The 18,068-nt window shown below is 41.9% G+C and overlaps 1 protein-coding gene across 4 annotated transcripts in view; it reads right to left on the bottom strand.

Annotated features, from left to right (window-relative positions):
* Positions 1–790: 790 nt before the first annotated feature.
* LOC141764413 (protein sidekick-1-like) overlaps positions 791–18,068 on the bottom strand; it is a 293,487-nt gene continuing 276,209 nt past the window's right edge. For 3 of the 4 annotated variants that reach the window (XM_074629650.1, XM_074629647.1, XM_074629651.1), the window contains 10 exons: positions 17,832–17,947; positions 10,342–10,528; positions 10,104–10,241; positions 9,855–10,016; positions 9,228–9,353; positions 8,025–8,189; positions 7,342–7,479; positions 3,566–3,686; positions 3,334–3,463; positions 791–2,614 (listed from right to left, as the gene is read on the bottom strand). In XM_074629650.1, coding sequence (XP_074485751.1) covers positions 2,306–2,614; positions 3,334–3,463; positions 3,566–3,686; positions 7,342–7,479; positions 8,025–8,189; positions 9,228–9,353; positions 9,855–10,016; positions 10,104–10,241; positions 10,342–10,528; positions 17,832–17,947 — 1,592 coding nt within the window. In that variant the 3' untranslated portion in view covers positions 791–2,305. The remainder of the gene's footprint in view (positions 2,615–3,333; positions 3,464–3,565; positions 3,687–7,341; positions 7,480–8,024; positions 8,190–9,227; positions 9,354–9,854; positions 10,017–10,103; positions 10,242–10,341; positions 10,529–17,831; positions 17,948–18,068) is intronic. The other variant, XM_074629649.1, reaches the window with a different exon arrangement.

The raw sequence follows: 18,068 nt of genomic DNA, 5'->3' as shown, positions 1-18,068 counted from the left end.
AAAATAAATAAATAAAAAATAAATGCAAAAATAAATAAATACATAAAAAAATACATAAGTAAATAAAAGTTGATGTTAAACAGAAAAGTAAATAAATAAGGGAATTAATACAAAAGGTAAATAAATAAGCAAATTAAAACACAAAATATTGATTTATGTCGCATTTCATTAATTAATTAATGACTTACATTCATTTTTAACATTATTTTTGTTACTTCTAATGGCATATTTATTTATCTCGTCATTTATTTTTATTTTTTTTATTTTGGCAGGTTCTGTACTCCATACCAAAAACATTTACCTCCATTGTATTGGAGCGGAGGCAGAAATCTAAGAGATTAATAGCTCAAAACCTGGACAAATAAAATGTGGGGCAAGCAACTCTTTACTTGATAACATATGGCAGTTACGATTGCAGTGAATGTACTTTGCCTCTGATTGATCTCTTACATAATTGTTTAATAATTCATCTACCTGCTTCCGTCAGTATCCTCGAATGCTCAACTTTATTCAGGGAAAAGTCAGACACTGAGCAGAACATTGAAACACCGATAGATAATAATTAATAGACAACAGCTGATAAAGCTCTGGTCCTTCCCTCCGTTTACTACTTCTTTAATAAGAGACACACACAGGCCTGGTTAAGAGAGTTCAGGGGGACAGTTCAGGGTCACTGAGGCAGTAACAAAATGTTAAGGCACATCTTTAATTCAGTTAATGTAACGTAGAGGATGCTCCGAAGAGACATGTTCACTGTCTCAGTACTAAAACAGACCACAAAGACACGCTGTTAAACAATGACCATTTATTCACACACTGTAATGGGACTCAAAACAAGCGTGACAGAGTGAGGGAGGCTGCTGGCTGGCTGGCTGGGAGGGGGAAGAAATCTTTAAATTATACATGAGCAAAAAACTTACAGATGATTTTGAGTTTGCACTCGGTACAAAGTACATGTGTGCCAGCCTGGCTGCTGGAGTTGAGGCCAGGGTGCAGATAGTGGGGCCTTAAGACTCAAAGTTCAATCACACTCAATAAAATATCCTGTCATCTTGTTCCACGCTCATTCACTGCAGCTTATTTTTTTAGGATTCTTGTTCAACGATCTCCTCCTTTTCCCTCTCGTCGTCAGTCAGTGTAGCTCGCTCCAGTGCTGTTTCACTATTTGCTTTGAATGACACAAACATGGCCGGAACTACACACAAGTAAAAAGGGTTTCCCTGTACAAAATCCGTCTTGAAAACACAAACATACACACGATGGCACGCTTTGCTTTGCAGTGAACAACAGAGATGGATGAACAGGCTTCTAAGCTGAGCCGTTTATACACGGCATGCTTGTACGCACACGTGTCACACTCAAACTTGTAAAAAATTAACAGAAGAAAGATGAAATGCGTTGGGGTTCGGCTCAGTGCAAGCATTATGGCTTGGGAGGCTGTGGTATAAGGAGCGCTGACAACAGGCAGTAGACGGTACAAAAACATGGTTTTCATATATTCCGACCCAAACCCCAAACATCACATATCGCTCTCAGAAACCATACAACACTCTCACTGAGAATGCCTTAAGATCTGAACAACCCCCGCCCACGCTCGCTCTCCGTCCTTTATCAAGTTAAAAAAACTGTGATTATCGATTGTTATTTTTTTCTTTTTCCTCTGTGTGGTGGTATTTTAAAGCTGACAGCTCCGTGTTTGTGTACATGAACCAGTCTGTCAAGAAAAGCTGCTCACTTCTGTGCCGTCTTGTAATGATTCACCGCAACCTTGAAGTTCCTCTCTCCCAGTGGGAGGTACTGAAATGGCGCATCAGGGAGTGCATGCGTGTGGATTTGTGCACTTTAGTGTAAATACAGAAAACAGAGAAGAAGCGTTGTGCAGAAATTCCACCAGTCGAAGTCTCTCCTCGTCATTTACACAGACGGACTCATGTAGTCGCAGCTCTCGTTGGAGAGTCTCTGGAATAGGCATGAATATCTGGTGGTGAATGTGTGAGAACAGGTAACTGTGTGTGTGAGCACAGTGACACGGAGGCGTAAAAGAGAAGGAGAGTAACACACACACACACTCGTCGACACAGTGAGGATCTTTGTGAACGAGGGGAGAAGGGGAGTGAGAAGTTTGGGTTCAGTTCTTTGGGGCATGAAGGGCTGTGTCGTCACCAGTCCGTCCCACGTCTCCTCACCTCGTCCTCCCCTCTCCCCCGACGCCACCGGCTCTGTCTCCTCTAGTCCAAAACACACACCTCCTTCATTTTGTGTACGTGTGTGTGTGTATCGTTTTGTGCAGATTTTGTCTCTAGAGTCAAACGAACGAGGAGAATCCCGTCACAGGGGTGCGTGACCCCGGAGGCGGGTTGGTGTTGGGGTTGACGTGTGTGTGCGCAGGCTGCCCCGTGGGTGTGTACGCGCCGCCCGTGCTGTGCTGTGTGACCACGGTCTGGTAGTAGGGCTCTGCGTCTGCGGTGGCGCACTCCTCGTAACCAAAAGGAGTGGCGACTGGTTTAAGGCTTTTGGGCTGCCGCTTCCAGGAGTTGTAGTAGGTGGGGTCGCTCATGTAGTGGTTGACGAAGGAGTGCTTGGGCTGCTCGTCCTCGTAGTCGCTATCTGTCAACTACATATAAACACACACACACACACAGCAGCAGTTAGATTAGAGTTTATCAGAGAGAGACACACACAAATCATGAATTTTAGAGTTGGCACAAACATGGGGAAAGGCTAGAGTTGAACCGAAGACACTGAGATAACACGTATACTTCTTGTCAGCGGCCCTTTGGCCAATTCAGCATGTTGAATCGGTGGAGGCAGTGGTTGGAGACAGCTCAGGGATTTTAGCCATTTAGTCTAGCTTCTCTTTATTTTTCACTTCCACCTTTTCTTTTCTTCTTCCACAAGCGGGACCACAGGCTGACAACACACGTACAGAACAAAGAACTCCATTTCTACTTTCAAAGAACTTTCTATCGAACATATTCCCAGTTCAGACAAGATTGTTTAATCAGCTCTCACAGCAGCGTGAAAACGGAAGGCTGGCTCGACTTTCTTTCTTTTGTGTTACATTTTTTATAAAATCAAACAAATCAGGAGCCGCCTGGTGGCCTCGGGGTAAGAGCGCTGACCATATACTGCAACATCCTCGGTTCAAATTCTCTGCCGCATATTGCCCTCCATTTGTGCCTTTATCTGATAGCACAACAGTGTAGACGTCGTGATTACATGGGATGTGTCTTAACTACTCAACTACCAGGGCGCCCGGTAACACAGGTTTCTTTCCCATCAGGCGAACAAAGCCTTTGAATTTGAGCGAGAGAGACAGATAGAGAGAGCTACCTCTGACTCAGAGACCTCGGTGGGTTTCTCAGTGAGTGTGGTGCTCTCAGTGAGCACCGCTCCGTTGTAGTTGTTACAGATGTCCTCGTCAGAGTAGTGAAGACCACCTGGACTCGGCCTGGGAGGAGACCTGGATGCACATTAACAATAAATGTAACATCCAAAAAAATCAAATAACTTGAACCAATCCAGGAACGTTTGTGTGTGTATGTGTGAATGAGTGAGTGCACACCTGGTCCCGTTCTTTTTCAGGAAGGAGTTCTTGGTGTTGAGCGTTCGGCTGTTGAGCTCCAGAGCAGTGAAACCGCCGTTGTCCAGCGTTACCGACTCCTCCGCCGTGGACACGTGCTTCCCTGGAGGAGAATGAAAGGAAGTAGATGCAATATGTTCAGATTAATACTGTCACGATATCAGATTTTCACTACACGATTATCGTGGCCAAAAGAATTCACAATAAAACAATGTTTTGCCAAATTAATTACACTAAAAATATGAGTGGAGGGAGATGGAGAGAGAGTCTGGCTTAATCCCAAAGTCCCCTCTAAGGCCTTAAGCCCTGAATCCTCAGAGACTCGACTGTCGTCACCGTGACAAAAATCTGTCTGTCAAAAAATCTATTTACTTGTTTTTGTCAAACTTGATTAAACAAAATGAAAATAAATGGTTGATGAATAAACCAGGTGTGTAACATAATCTAATGCTTGCATTACTCTGATTTCATGTGTTTTTTACGTACCATCTTAAATCCTTAATGTTAATGTTTCTGTGTTAATTTAAATATGCCAGGCTGAACACCCATGAGCCGTCCTCTTTGTCTACCTTTTTTTTTTTACGCCTCTGGGCTTCCCCTGGTAACCGTGGTAACCCTGTGTTTAACGTCACAACGCTATGAATTGTGGGTAATTCCCTCAGGCAAAGTTTGCAGAAATGTGGACTTATGGAGGGTGTTCATAAAGGGCTCAAAATGTCTGCGAGAGAGCCCTCGCGGAATGACGATGTGACAGTGGGACAGCCCTAAACCCTCACGGATTTTGCAGGAACGCGGCTCAAAATCTGTGAGTCTGTGAGGGTGCTGGATTATTTACACAATATTATCATGTGTGTATTATTAACATGATATCAATATTTCATTTTTAAATATCACGGTTATCGTCAATACCAGTATATCGCGACACTCCTAGTTCAGATAAAAACTAAAATTCAATGCAGTTCAGTCACTCGTATGGGGCAGCGGCTGAGATCTTTTTGTGATATTGTTCCTCTGTACTCTGTGCAATCTCTTGTTTTATTCATCGTGTATTCAGCTCCCTCTCAGGCCTCAGAATAAGAAGCAAATGAAACTAGGATGCATAATTTGTCACTCAGGCAATAACCACACAGAATACCTTCGTAATTTATCCACCAATAACCAAAACAAATGGAGCAATAGAGGAAACAATGTCACGTTTTGAAATGGGAGAAATATGATTTAAGGTCATTTGAACCACTGCCCACTGACACAGACAGATATTTAGACCTGCTCTATATGAACAGTGCCCTGAGATAACTTCTGTTATGATTTGGCGCTATATGAATAAAATTGAATTGACTCCCACTGATTCTTCACTCTTGTTTGTGTTTGTGCTCTCTCTCTCTCTCTTCTCCTACAGCATCACTCTGTTTCATCGCTCCACTGCCCAGAGGTTGTGCCAAGGTTTCCGTGGCAACTCAGATTAACAGCTGTCCCGATGTAACCCACGCTTGTCAGGGCTAACTTTGTATTACAGATGTTGGCATGCACGCACACACTCCCCCACCCACACACACACACACACACACACACACACACACACACACACACACACACACACACACACACACACACAAAGTGACTGTAAAAGCAGTGATGCGCCCACAACTGAGAACATCACAGGAAGCCCGAGAGGAGAAGAAACTCACATGAAAACAGGAAGAAAAGCCTCAACATGAAGAAGCGAAGCTTTAGAGGAGTAACTGGGAAACACATCAGACAAACTCAGGCTTTTTTGTCAGAATGAGAAGGGAGTTTGTCCTTCAATCCATGTCAGTAAGCATCCCTGAGTAAGACTGTGAGTCCTGCAGCTCCAGGCTGCTGCGCTCCCTGACTGACCCTGTGGAGGTGGTGCGAGCTAAAGTATAATAGAGCCGTCCAGATCTGAGCATGAAAAACTGGTTATCTTGTTTCCCTGTGGCATCTCTCAATAGAGGAGTGAATCTGAACTGAATAGGGCTTTAGTTAAAACACCTGAAATGAGAACTGTTTCTTTTAATGTTTGCTAATTGTTTTTGTCTAATTTTATGAGACCTAATACACTATGTTGCTGATGAATGAATAATATAAGTCTGGCATGTCTGATCTTACATGTTACAGCCTTTAAGCCGTCTCTTTCCAGTTAAAGGAACAGTGTGTATCATTTCGGAGGATCTATTAGCAGAAATAGAATATAATATCATAACTATGTTTTCATTAGTGTATAATCACCTGAAACTAAGAATCACTGTGCACTAGCACTTGGGGGGGATCTATCGGCTGAAATGGAATATAATATTAATACGTTTTTCTTTAGTGTATAATCACCTGAAAATATGAATCGTTGTGTTTTCGTTATCTTAGAATGAGCCTTTCATATCTACATATGGAGCTCTCTTCACGGAGTCCGCCATGTTGCTCAGTACAGACAAAGCAAACACTGGCTCTAGAGAGAGACTTTCACGTTTTTACGTTACCTAAAAAGCCACCGTAGTTCTCCGACACGCTTGTGAAACTGCGGTAACGTGAGTCGCAGAGTGCAAAATCGTGGTATCACCAGCTGCCGTCTGATTTCTGTTGCTCCTAAAGTAGTATTATTATAGTAAGGATGGCTTCTGAGCGAGGTGAAAGCGTTACCACCGTTTTGCACACGATACTGACTCATATAGCCGGATCAGATATCGATGACAATGGGGCCGATCTATTCAATTAAATACTATGTTTATATACTATATATATTATATACTGGAATTTTAATTCCTGTTTACATTTTGACCAAATTGTTGCTGCATTAAAAAGGTTGTATTGTAATTCCTGTTAATTTTGAAGATTTTTTACCAAGTTGTTGGTGCACGATTTATTATTTTAATAATAAAGAACAACTAAAAAAAATTATATCTACGTATTTATTGGTCATATTTTGTTTTACAAAGTTAAAAAAGCAATGTTTAATTGAAGCCTGATGTTTCCTTACACATAAAAGAATGATCCCAGTCACTTCCACACAGTGAGGCGTACAGCTTATTAATTAAACACTGGTATCGGATCGGTACTCGGTATCGACAGATACCCAAAACCCAGGTATCGCTATCGGTACCGGGACTGAAAAAGTTGGATCGCTGCATCCCTAGTTCAACTTATTTCAACCCTGACCTCGGTTGCCGCTGACCTTTCAAAGCGCAACCAATGAGAACAGCTTCAACTGTCGTCGTTGCCTAGAAACAGTGAATGGTTGCGCTCTCTTTGGTGACATATTTTACCTGCTGCCTCTGCAAGGCTCTGTGCCCAAACTCGCGGTGAGTGAAGAGCAAATGTCTTATCATGTGAAGGCAGCTTAAGTAGTCATTTTTTAAATTAGCTAGAATTACCTGGATTAATTCTAAAACCTGTGTTTATTAAAAAGCTTATTTTCAGCATTAATGTTAAGCCATATTCAAAAACCTACAGAGATGACAGCGGGGCTTCAGAGAGATAACATTTCCTGAGATGGAACAAGGCTGACCTTGTTTTCCTCTCTCATAGAGGCCTTACAGGTGGCAGTGGTCCTGCAGGAACAAGACTGCTGGAGGCAAGTTTGATGTCTCAGCTTTTCAGAATCACAAAAAGTGGATCACATTGTAATAAATCGGTGGTGTGAGTGTGACTCAGGAGAGGAAAATGCAAATTTTGCCAAAAACCATCCCCCCTCTTTGTCACCTTATGAAGCATTACATTAGAGAATGACCATCGGAGACACCGACCTGTGCCGCAGGCCTTGTACTTGCTGCTGTGTCCATGCAGCAGCAGCGTGAAGACCAGGACCAGAATGAGGATGAGTCCCACCAGAGCCATGACCAGCAGGAACCACCACTCCTCGTAGAACGGACGCTCCGACAGCGCTGCAGACACGGAGAGGGACGGACATGAGGAGGAATACATATGAGGGAGATATCTTTTCTTTTGCTTCAAATGGAAGTTATGGTTTGTCCCCAAGGACCAGAGTCTGTCATAGTCTGTCAATTACATTTTTACAGGACTGACTCTTCCTCTTCGTACTGTCATAAAACTCATCCTGCTGATTCTTCAAACAATTGAATGAAAGAACACTTTCACTTTCACACTTTCTTCAGAGCAGTTCAGAGAAATGGAGGATGTATAAATGTCTGGATTGAAGTCTTCTCATTAATTATCATGCCACAGATGGGAAACAAAAACCTGCAGACATGCTTTCAGGCCGTCTTCTCTTTGCACAATAAGCACAGTTGTAGTTGCACAGCTCTGCCTCTAGATGGCAGCAGACACAAACACACCATCACAGTAACTTCCTACAGTGTTTCCAACTGGCCAGAAAACCCCAATTACACAAGCTGGATCACCCTCGATATGTTCATTAGCCGGATCTCTGCTAGTGTGTGAGTGTGTTTGTGTGTGTGTGTGTGTTTACCAGCGAGAGCAGCAGAGGGTGTGCTCGGCTGTCCGTAACCATAGCGATTAACAGCGATGACTCTGAACTCATAGCTGATCCCCGACCTCAGGCGCTCCAGTGGTACTGAAACAGACCTGCTGCTGGGAGGGAGGAGTCTGATGAAGGAATCCCACACTCCTTCATCTGCAGAGAGAGAGAGAGAGAGAGAAAGAGAGAGAGAGGGGATGTGGGGGGGTGATGGACGTGAAGACAAAGACAAGAGAGACAAGTGCTTAATTTGAGAATTATTTCCTTTCAAGTGTCAGAATGTGATTACAGAAAATTATAAATTGCCAAATTACATTTAAAATGATGATGATGATCACTGTTATTACAATTGATTAAAGGGGTATTACCATTATTATCAGTGGTAGAATAATACCAGAGTCTGTCTCTCCTGCAGAGTGTTCAAACAGTCCCTTTCTGTGTTTTATACCTCTGGTAATCTTTATTAGAAAATTGCTGCTGACTTGATTTGCACAGCAGGTCTAAATGAATCTGGAGAAAGCTGGTTTAGTGAAGTGTTTAACCTCCCTGTTAAAGAAGCTGAACCTTTAATGCTCATTTTCAGGTGCATACTTGTATTTTTGTGCAGTTTTTGGTTTCTACTAAACATGTTTACATGCTTTTAAGTTAAAAACAAACAAGCAACGCTTTACTTTTCTCATACCCGGCTGTGCTGCTGCACCTCTTTTGATCCTCTGTCTGAAACGCTCTGTTTGAGCTCCTGTCCCCCCGCCCCCCTAAAAAGCCATGTCTGCTCTGATTGGTCAGCTGACCCACTCTGTTGTGCATGGTCAACCGAACCAAACTCTTCAGACTCAGCTCCAGCTCCGCTCTGACTAGATTTGTTTGAGACCGTGCCAAACTAGCCGCTAGGCAGGTATTATGTAAATGTGTTACTTGGTGACATCACCACGTTATGGAAGAAAAAGGCAGGACTTGAATCAAGGCGTTTCAGGCCGTTCAGGAGCAGTGTGTCTGTGGGGGAGAGTAACTCCCTTTGGTGTGGACTTTATAACTTTGCAGACCTTTTACATGCACAAAAAACTATATAACACACTAAAGGGAAGGGGAAAAGCACAAAAGCATAATTTGTCCTCTTTAATCAATGACAAGAACTGGTGCATATGATGAAAAGTTAATGGTTGACCCGTGTGTGGCGTTTGTTTTTGAGTTTACCTGATGGACGAGCCTCAATAACGTATCCAGTGACAGGCGATGCACCGGTTTCTCCCTCTGTCCAGTGGACAGCGAGCTCAGACGACGTCTTGGTGATGGACATTTCCATCGGTGACCCAGGGGAGCCTGTAGAGTGAGTGTGAGTTTTCTATCATTGTAAACTGAACATATTTGGGTTTTGTGCTGTTGGTCAGACAAGGCAAAACATCTGAAGGTTTCATTACTTTTTGACATCATATATTATATAATATTATAAGGGCTGTCAACCGATTAAAATATTAATCGCGATTAATCACACGATCGTCCATAGCTAATCGCAAAACTTTATTGCAAGTGCATTTTTAGACAGTTGAAGTTTACTGAAATGCTCTAAAGGGCTTGTTAAATGCACTGAACATGATGGGTTACAGGTTGGGCTGTCAATCGATTAAAATATTTAATCACAATTAATCGTATGATTGTCCATAGTTAATCGCTATTAATCACAATTAATCACACATTTTTTTATCTGTTCAAAATGTACCTTAAAGGGAGATTTGTCAAGTGTTTAATACTCTTATCAACATGGGAGTGGGAAAATATGCTTGCTTTATGCAAATGTATGTACAGAGTTACGGCCATGTCTACCTTGCACAGGCTGAGCACTGATGTTTGCTTGTATGGGCGGTCCGTAGCTGACCGTGAGAGCCTGAGCACTGAACGTGTACGTCGCTCCTTTGACCAGGTCTCGAACCTTAAGCCATCTCTGCCAGCTGCCCCTCACATCCACTGTCACCACTTTGCTCACTCCTGCTCTCACACAGACAATAAAAAAGAAACGTCATAGTCCTCCTCATCATGTATTTGTGTGAAAGCATAAAGCATGTGTGTTCATACCTTGTACAGGAGCAGTGGGCTGATAGATGACCCTGTAGCCCTCCAGCTGTCCATTAGGAGTGATTGGAGTGCCCCAGGACACATTGACACTTCCTCCGGTCACCTCTGAGAAGGACAGGTAGCTGGGCTGGCTGGGAGCTGCGGGACACATGGAGGATGACCAATATAAAGGAATTCAATAAAACTATAACATGATGTTCATTTGGTTTTAGGGAACCGAACTGTGACCACTCCCTACCAGACTGCAGGGTGCGTGCCCCGCGGGGATCACTGGGCGGGCCGTCTCCAGCCGTGTTGAAGGCAGTCAGAGTGACCAGGTAAGGTGTGTAGCTGGTCAGGTTGGTGAGCTGCACACGGGTGTCCGGGACAAAAATCACCTTGACCTTCTCAGTCTGGTTCTGCTTGTCCCTCTCCCAGTAGTGGATCTGCAACACAGGAAAACACTGTCAATAACACTGGCTGTGTTTTTCCCCAAACAACTTCCACTCCTCCTGTTTTCTCCTCTTCCTCACTTTATTTCTGCCAACTATATATATTATTTACTTTCTGTCCATTCCTCCTGAGGTTGCCTGATCGATCCATATAAACAAGGGCTCATGCGCTGTTTTACAAAGAGGTTGGTGATGGAGAGATTTGTTTTGGTGTGACAGTTTAACAGAAGGGTAAAGTAAGTGAAATGTCCTGTTGCAGATCCCACTGGTCTGGTCTAGACCTACAGATGATACGTTTTGTCTATTTATAGAAAAAGTATCTTAACATACCTGAGGACAAAAAACAAGTTTTCTTTCTCTCAGACCTACTTTAAACTTGAGACTAATATTTATATATATATTATTATATTATATATATTTATTATTGGAAATCAAATAACAGCATAAAACAATGACAAATATTGTCCAGAAACCCTCAAAGGTACTGCATTTAGCATAATAAATATGTTCAAATCATGACATAACTGCAGCCCAACAGGCAACAACAGCTGTCAGTGTGTCAGTGTGCTGACTTGACTATGACTTGCCCCAAACTGCATGTGATTATCATAAAGTGGGCATGTCTGTAAAGGGGAGACTCGTGGGTACCCATAGAACACATTTTCATTCACACATCTTGAGGTCAGAGGTCAAGGAATCCCTTTGTCAGTTTGCGAGTTTGGAGCATTATTTTGCATTCTTCGCGACAAGTGAGACTGGTTGCAGATTGCAACCAACTCAAACTTCTCCTGTGTGCCAAGCGTGTAGGAAAACTACGGTGGCCAACGTGAAATTGTGAATGACCCTTTCTAGAGCCCGTGTTTGTCCGTTCTGGGCTACTGTAGAAACATGGCGGCCGGCTCTGTGAAGAGGACCCGCTCTGTATGTAGAAAGGGCTCATTCTAAGGTAACGAAAACAAAACAATTCTTAATATCAGGTGATTATACACCAAAGAAAACATACTTAACATTATATTACATTTCTGCCAATAGATCCCCTAAATGCTACACAGTGTTCCTTTAAATAGTTTTAGCGTCAACTTGTACATAGCGTTTATTACGTCAACATCCAAGTCTTAATTATGACTGGGATTTTTCTGAAAGCTCTGATTTATAACTTGGTGCCTGAAAACCAAGGCAGACAGGTGGCCGGTCCAATCATTAAATTCGGGCCGAATGAAACGATTGGACGGGTACTGTATTTTTTTCTTTTTTTTAGTCAGAGCATTTGATTTATTGAATGCTGTCAGGATGTAATGAGAATTTCAACTTATAAAACGAAAGATGTTTCTAAAATCTTTAAAACCTCACACTACCGTACAACATGAGATTTGCTCATTTGAACTGATTCAAGTAATCAAACATTCAAAATTTTAGTCTGGGAGTCACTGTCCATGCTCCTGTGGAACCAATAATCACGGACGTGATCATTAATTTTCAAGACATCAGCCAGTAATGAAGACACATGGGCTGCTCTGGTCAATCCCTGCACGCTTAAATAGAACAAAGGTCACCTGGTTATTGTACCCAGTATGATGAGATTAATATCAAGACCGTGTACCGTGTGAATGTCACAACTTAATGATGCCGAAAACTGCTTTTTTCAATAAAACATATTGAAAGCTATGATGAGGTTGGTTTAAAGTTCAGACTCTGTGTTATCATTGACATCATTTCTGTGTTTTTTTGGCACCTTAGACAGACTAATTCATCACTCTTGGTTAAGTTTCATATAACTGTGGTGATTTGAGAGATGTGTTACATAATTGACTTTTAAAAAATTAAGTATTGTTAGTGACTTTTATATTGTAGTCTATCGTCACATACTCTTAATGAAACAGGTTGTGTATAATGAGCGGAAAAAAAGACAAGCAATATACTTGATATCTTACTGCCAGTAAACAGCCTATATAAATGCATATCCAGTAACTAAATCTGTCTGGTGCATTAAAACAGCTTGCCTCCTGCTCATAACGGCACTGGACAGGTGCATATCCGCTTTAATATTCTTTAGAGCAGCTACTTGATTTAAATGTGTGCTTTTACAAATCACCGCATCTCGTTTAATCTCAGCTGAATGTTGAGGAAACATTTTCATTTACTGATGTCGTACACAGCAAGCTGAAAGCCCGGTGAAAAAGGCTTGGCTTGACATGTGGAGCTGCCTTGACTTTCCCCACACATACAGCCATATCAGATACACACTAACAGCAAGGTTATAGAGGTGGTTGAGCCTCATGCATTAGAGATGAACCAGAAAAAGTATCTTGGAAACACAAGAGCCTTCAGGGTGAAGAAATAGCCACAGCAGCTGTTACAGTACTTCTTCTCATTCAGGGTTCAAGGTTAATTTATTGTTATTGTTCAACACAGGCTTGCACAATGAAATGCAGTTGTTATCCCATTTTGCTCCATAAGAAAAACAAAAAAGCAAAACTATTTGTTATGGTGGAGGATGAGTTGAGTCAGCTGTTAGTTCTGTAGACGGCAGCAGGATGAACAGGCTGTGGCTGGCTGGGTATTGTCTATTGATATCCTTTGGGCTCTGCGCAGGCACCTCACCTCACTGATATCACTGATGCTCGGTAGATGGGTACCACAATTTTCGGGGCGGTTTTAATCACCGGCTGCAGAGCGCTCCTGTCCTGACCTGTGCACATCCCAGGACAGTTTGTAATGTTTCCAGTCAGGATGCTTTCTATTGCTCCTCTGTAAAGGTTAAAGGGTAACTTTGGTATTTTTCGACCTGAGGACTATTTTCCCATGTTTTTCAATCTAACTGATTAATAGGGACAACCATTTCTGAAATAGTAAATGGACTTGCATTTATATTGCATTTTGCCACTCAAAGCCCTTTACACTACATGTCAGCATTCACCTATTCACACACTGATGGCAGAGGCTGCCATGCAAGGTGCCAACCTGCACGTCAGGATATAATCTAAATAATCATTCACACACCAGTGGCACAGCCTTCGAGAGCCATTTGGGGTTAAATGTCTTGCTCAAGGACACTTCGACATGTGACCAGAGGAGCCAGGGATCCAACCGCCGACCTTCCGATTGGTGGACGACCTGCTCTACCTCTGAGCCACAGACGAAACTGGTCCAGTATTGAGGGAGAGCGCTGCAGACGGCAGCTGCTCACAGGCTGCAATATGGTGCTATTGGGGCAAGCTGGCACCGTCATTTAGGTCCACTAAAAGTGCTTGTTTTTGCCATGACAGGCTCTGATTGTTATTATAAGTGTCTGACAACATTATGGAAAGAGTCTCACTCAAGGAGAAGTCTTGTTCTGAAATCTGGCGAGGTGACGTGTTGCTGGAAGACAACGGTGGAATATTGGAATACATCCATGGTGGAAACGTGAGTGGCAGCCGGGCAGAGTTTGTTGTGTTGGAGTACAGAAAGTGTAGTTTAGTGTTATCTAAAAGATTTTCAACGTCATGGCTGCATATTTAGGTGATTTCAACAATGTGGATGAGGTCTTTGAATTCCATGGCCACCAGTATTTGTTTGAGCCAGAATATACAGATATTCAGATTTCACGAGACTTCTCCTTGAGCGGGACTTGGACACAATAACAAACAGACCGGAGAAAGGTAAGAAAAACGTTTTATTTCTCTGTAGGGTCCTTTCCATAATGTTGTCAGACACTTTTAAAAACAATCTGAGCCTGTCAGTGGCAAAAACAAGCACATTTAATGAACGTAACATTACATTGACGCTGCTCTCTTGCACTCGCAGCTCGTTCCGCGGCTGCCGGTTACAGTGTTATCCCACAAATTTCAGAAATTGTTGTCCCTATTAGTCACTTAGACACAAAAACGAGGGAACATATGGTCCATGTCGAAAAATACCGAAGTTACCCATTAACAAGAACTTCGCAGGGGAATTTTTGCCTTCTTTAGTTTCTTTAAGAATTATAGCCATTCTCAAGCTTTTTCTTTTTACCAGAGTGGAGATGTGAGATGATCCTGTCAGGTTCTCTGCGGATGGTCCGGAGGGAGTTATAAGCGGAGCAAGAAGTTTTAAGTGATTCACAATTTTTCCCCTACAGTACATGCCTGTTGATGCGCAGAAGGAACTGTGTAGAATAATTAATCAAAACGACACGTTTGATGTGCACATAAGCACGGGAGGGTTCTGTGGTTAATTTACAAAAGTCTGATGCTGGTTGCACTAAATGTAACTAGCTGATCTGCTGCGCATAATTGTAGCTTGACAGCGCGCAACATCACTCTAGTTAGAGACTGCAGCGGGGAGCGCTGTGCTGGCTCTCTGTAAATACACATAACTTGTGTGCACAAATTGTGGCCTCAATATATTAGGCAATATCTTTTCTCTCTATGACCACTCCCGGGCTCCGTAATAATGAGTGGGACAGAACATGGTAATGTAAGTATAATATTGTTGTTATTATTATAATTGTGGTGAAAACCGGGACTATTTGTTAGTGGGTGTTGAAAGCCGGGACATTTTAGTGTTTTACAGATATTCATCCGGACTCAGGAAATCCAGGTTGAAACCGGGACAATCCCAGACAAACTGGGACATCTGGTCATCGTAGCTTTAAGTGCAAATTCACAGCAAAATGAATATGTGCCAGAGCAGAGTTTGTTCTTGATTTGAACGTGTTCAACCACAGCACACGGACGTTTTTTTCCCGACAAGCATTCGACGACAATCAGCCACCCGGGTCCCTAATCATACCGTCACATGGCTCCTCAGCTCATTCAAACTGTAATCAGATCATGAAATTGTTGCTTTTATAATTACAGACAGACTGGACATTTTGTGTACTTGGAGTTTCTTTGTGGACCAGTGGTCAATAAGATGGATACACACAGTGAGATTTGACCAGATATTGATATGATATGATTGATGTGGTGTATTTGGCAACAGTGTCATATCAGCCAACAACAACATGCAGCAGTATAATGTTGCCACTTCTTGCTATTACTGTGAAATATCATAATAAATATGACTTCAGTGTGTAACAACAAGACACTGATCTTTACTGATGTCGAACATTTTGCGGGAATGTTTTAAAAACGGGTCTAATATTCAGATTTGTGGCAGTAATTGATATTTGAATTTATGTTGGTATTTCAGGTAAATAAATGTTTTTTTTTTTGTATAAATCTAAGTTGCTACTTTACATTCAACAGTTTTTTTCTGCAACATAAACCGTCTCTGTGCAGTTTGGTTTATAAAGTAAAACAAAAGCCAAGAGCTACTTTCTGTTAAGAGGCCCATTTTGTTATTATTCCTAACAGAAGGCACTACAAAGCACCATAAGCTATATTTACAGCTTCCAAACTTGGAAGCAGCAGCTTATGAGTAGCACTTGAGGGCAGCATTATACCATCTCTGTCCTTCCACAAGCTCTTACAATAATGAGATACAGAATATCTCATCCATATACTCAATTTAAAATCAAAATGTATTACCTTCTGCGTAAAAGGGGTACTTCCATTTACATTCATTTCTGATACTTTATTCTAATGGTTTAGTAAAAATGTCCAGGACATTTCTTTTTAATCCACTCTACTGTTGTGTAGAGGATCTATTTTGGGATTTGGTAAGAGTGTGAGACCATCAGGATTAGTAAAACAATTTGAAGTTGTCATGAATGAACATGATTATGATTTGATGAGATCCAGAAACTTAAATGGATTTTCCAACCATCTCTTTTGTTAAAGAGTTGATTTAGGATCTTAAATCTTGATGAAAAACAGCGGTTGGATGTTTACTTTGCAAAGGAGGAAAACACTTCATCATTTTGAGGTTTTTGTTTGTGTCTGTAGCACTTCTATTAGAAATGACTGACCTACTTTGGCAGGAATAGCATGATGAATTATCTTATAAGTATGAAGAAAAAACATCTTAAAAGTTGACATGACAAGGGAAATCTACAGTTTTGGAGAGCTTCACTCAAAATATCAATGACTCATTTGTACCAATCTGCCCACACATTTGATAACGTGCAACCATTTATATGTGTTGTGTGTGTTATTCCACCAGCACAGTTTGGTATAACCTGTTACCAGGGCTGTCAAAGTTAACGCCATAATAATGCGTTAACGCAAATTTGTTTTAACGCCATTAATTTCTTTAACGCATAAACGCAACTTGCGATTCCAGGTGGTAGCGGGATCAGTTTTAAAGAAGATAATGGCATCATATGAAACTAGAAAACACTTAAGGAATCCATTGGTACCAACCATGTCATACTTGTTTGAAGGAGGCTAACTAAAGCTCCAAACTTGCGCTAAAAATATTGGTCTTTTGTTTTGTGTTGTTAAGTGATTTCTAATAATAAATATATACATACATTTGCATAAAGCAGCATATTTACCCTCTCCCATGTTGATAAGAGTATTTAATACTTGACATATCTCTATTTAAGGTACATTTTGAACAGATAAAAAATGTGCAATTAATAACGATTAACTATGGATAATCATGCGATTAATAGTGATTAAATATTTTAATCGATTGAAAGCCCTACCTGTTACCCATCATGTTCAGTGCATTTAACGAGCCCTCTAGAGCATTTCAGTAAACTTCAAATGTCTAAAAATACACTTGCAATGTAGTTTACCTTCAGTCCCACCTGCCGCCTCCTGCTCACCTAACAGAGTCGGAGTGTTAACATAAGTCAGAACCTATAAATTCATTAAACATTCTTTCTTTGCTCTATTTCTCTCGTCTTAATCTCGTTAACCCTCTCCGCCTCATACTCCTCTCCCAGTGTCCGGCTGCCTCTGCTAGTTTAAACGTATTCCCTCGATCCTCTCCTCTAATCAGGATTCTACAGGGATCACTCGCTCATCTCATTTCTTCTCTCTGCAAATATTACATTCCCGTCTTTCTTTCTCCATTCCCCCCTCTTCTCAGGCAGAAATCAATGTGTCTAAAGCAGGACAGATAACCTTGTGTTTGAAGTACTAAGAGCGAGGGGGTGTGACAGGGGAGTTGAGGGGGAGAGACGGGCAGAGGAGTGATATTGAAACCATTAAAGGATATTCAGATTCTTCCTCTGACTTAATGCTCCCTCTTTCTCTATAGGACACTTGAAGGTGCGGCAGAGCAAAGCCCCTCCAAGACAAGAGCAGAGACGTTTAAAATGCAGAGGGAAACAGAGCCGTGTGCTTTTCTATCACGTGGACACTCATACTATACAGTAAGTGCTCATTTGTGTGATCTTTTTCTGTCTTGTGTGTGGAAATCTTTGCATATTTGTGTGTTTCACCTTGTATCCTTGGATGAGTCCATTCTGGGTCTCAAGGGGGGGGGTGTCCCAGGTCACTTCCAGGATGGAGGGAGACACAGCTGACACTCTGATAGACTGAGGGGCCACTGATGGAGCTGCAGGAGACGAGGCGATTCGTTAGACAGTTACTGTGTGTGTGTGTGTGTGTGTGTGTTTGTGTGTGCGCAGCTGGGTGTGAGAGTGGGAAGTAGGAAAGAAATGTTTTACCCTTCCAAT

The sequence above is a fragment of the Sebastes fasciatus genome, chromosome 3 (genome assembly GCF_043250625.1).
Source record: "Sebastes fasciatus isolate fSebFas1 chromosome 3, fSebFas1.pri, whole genome shotgun sequence".
Lineage (NCBI taxonomy): Eukaryota > Metazoa > Chordata > Actinopteri > Perciformes > Sebastidae > Sebastes > Sebastes fasciatus.
This window is presented reverse-complemented; position numbering and strand designations above follow the sequence as displayed.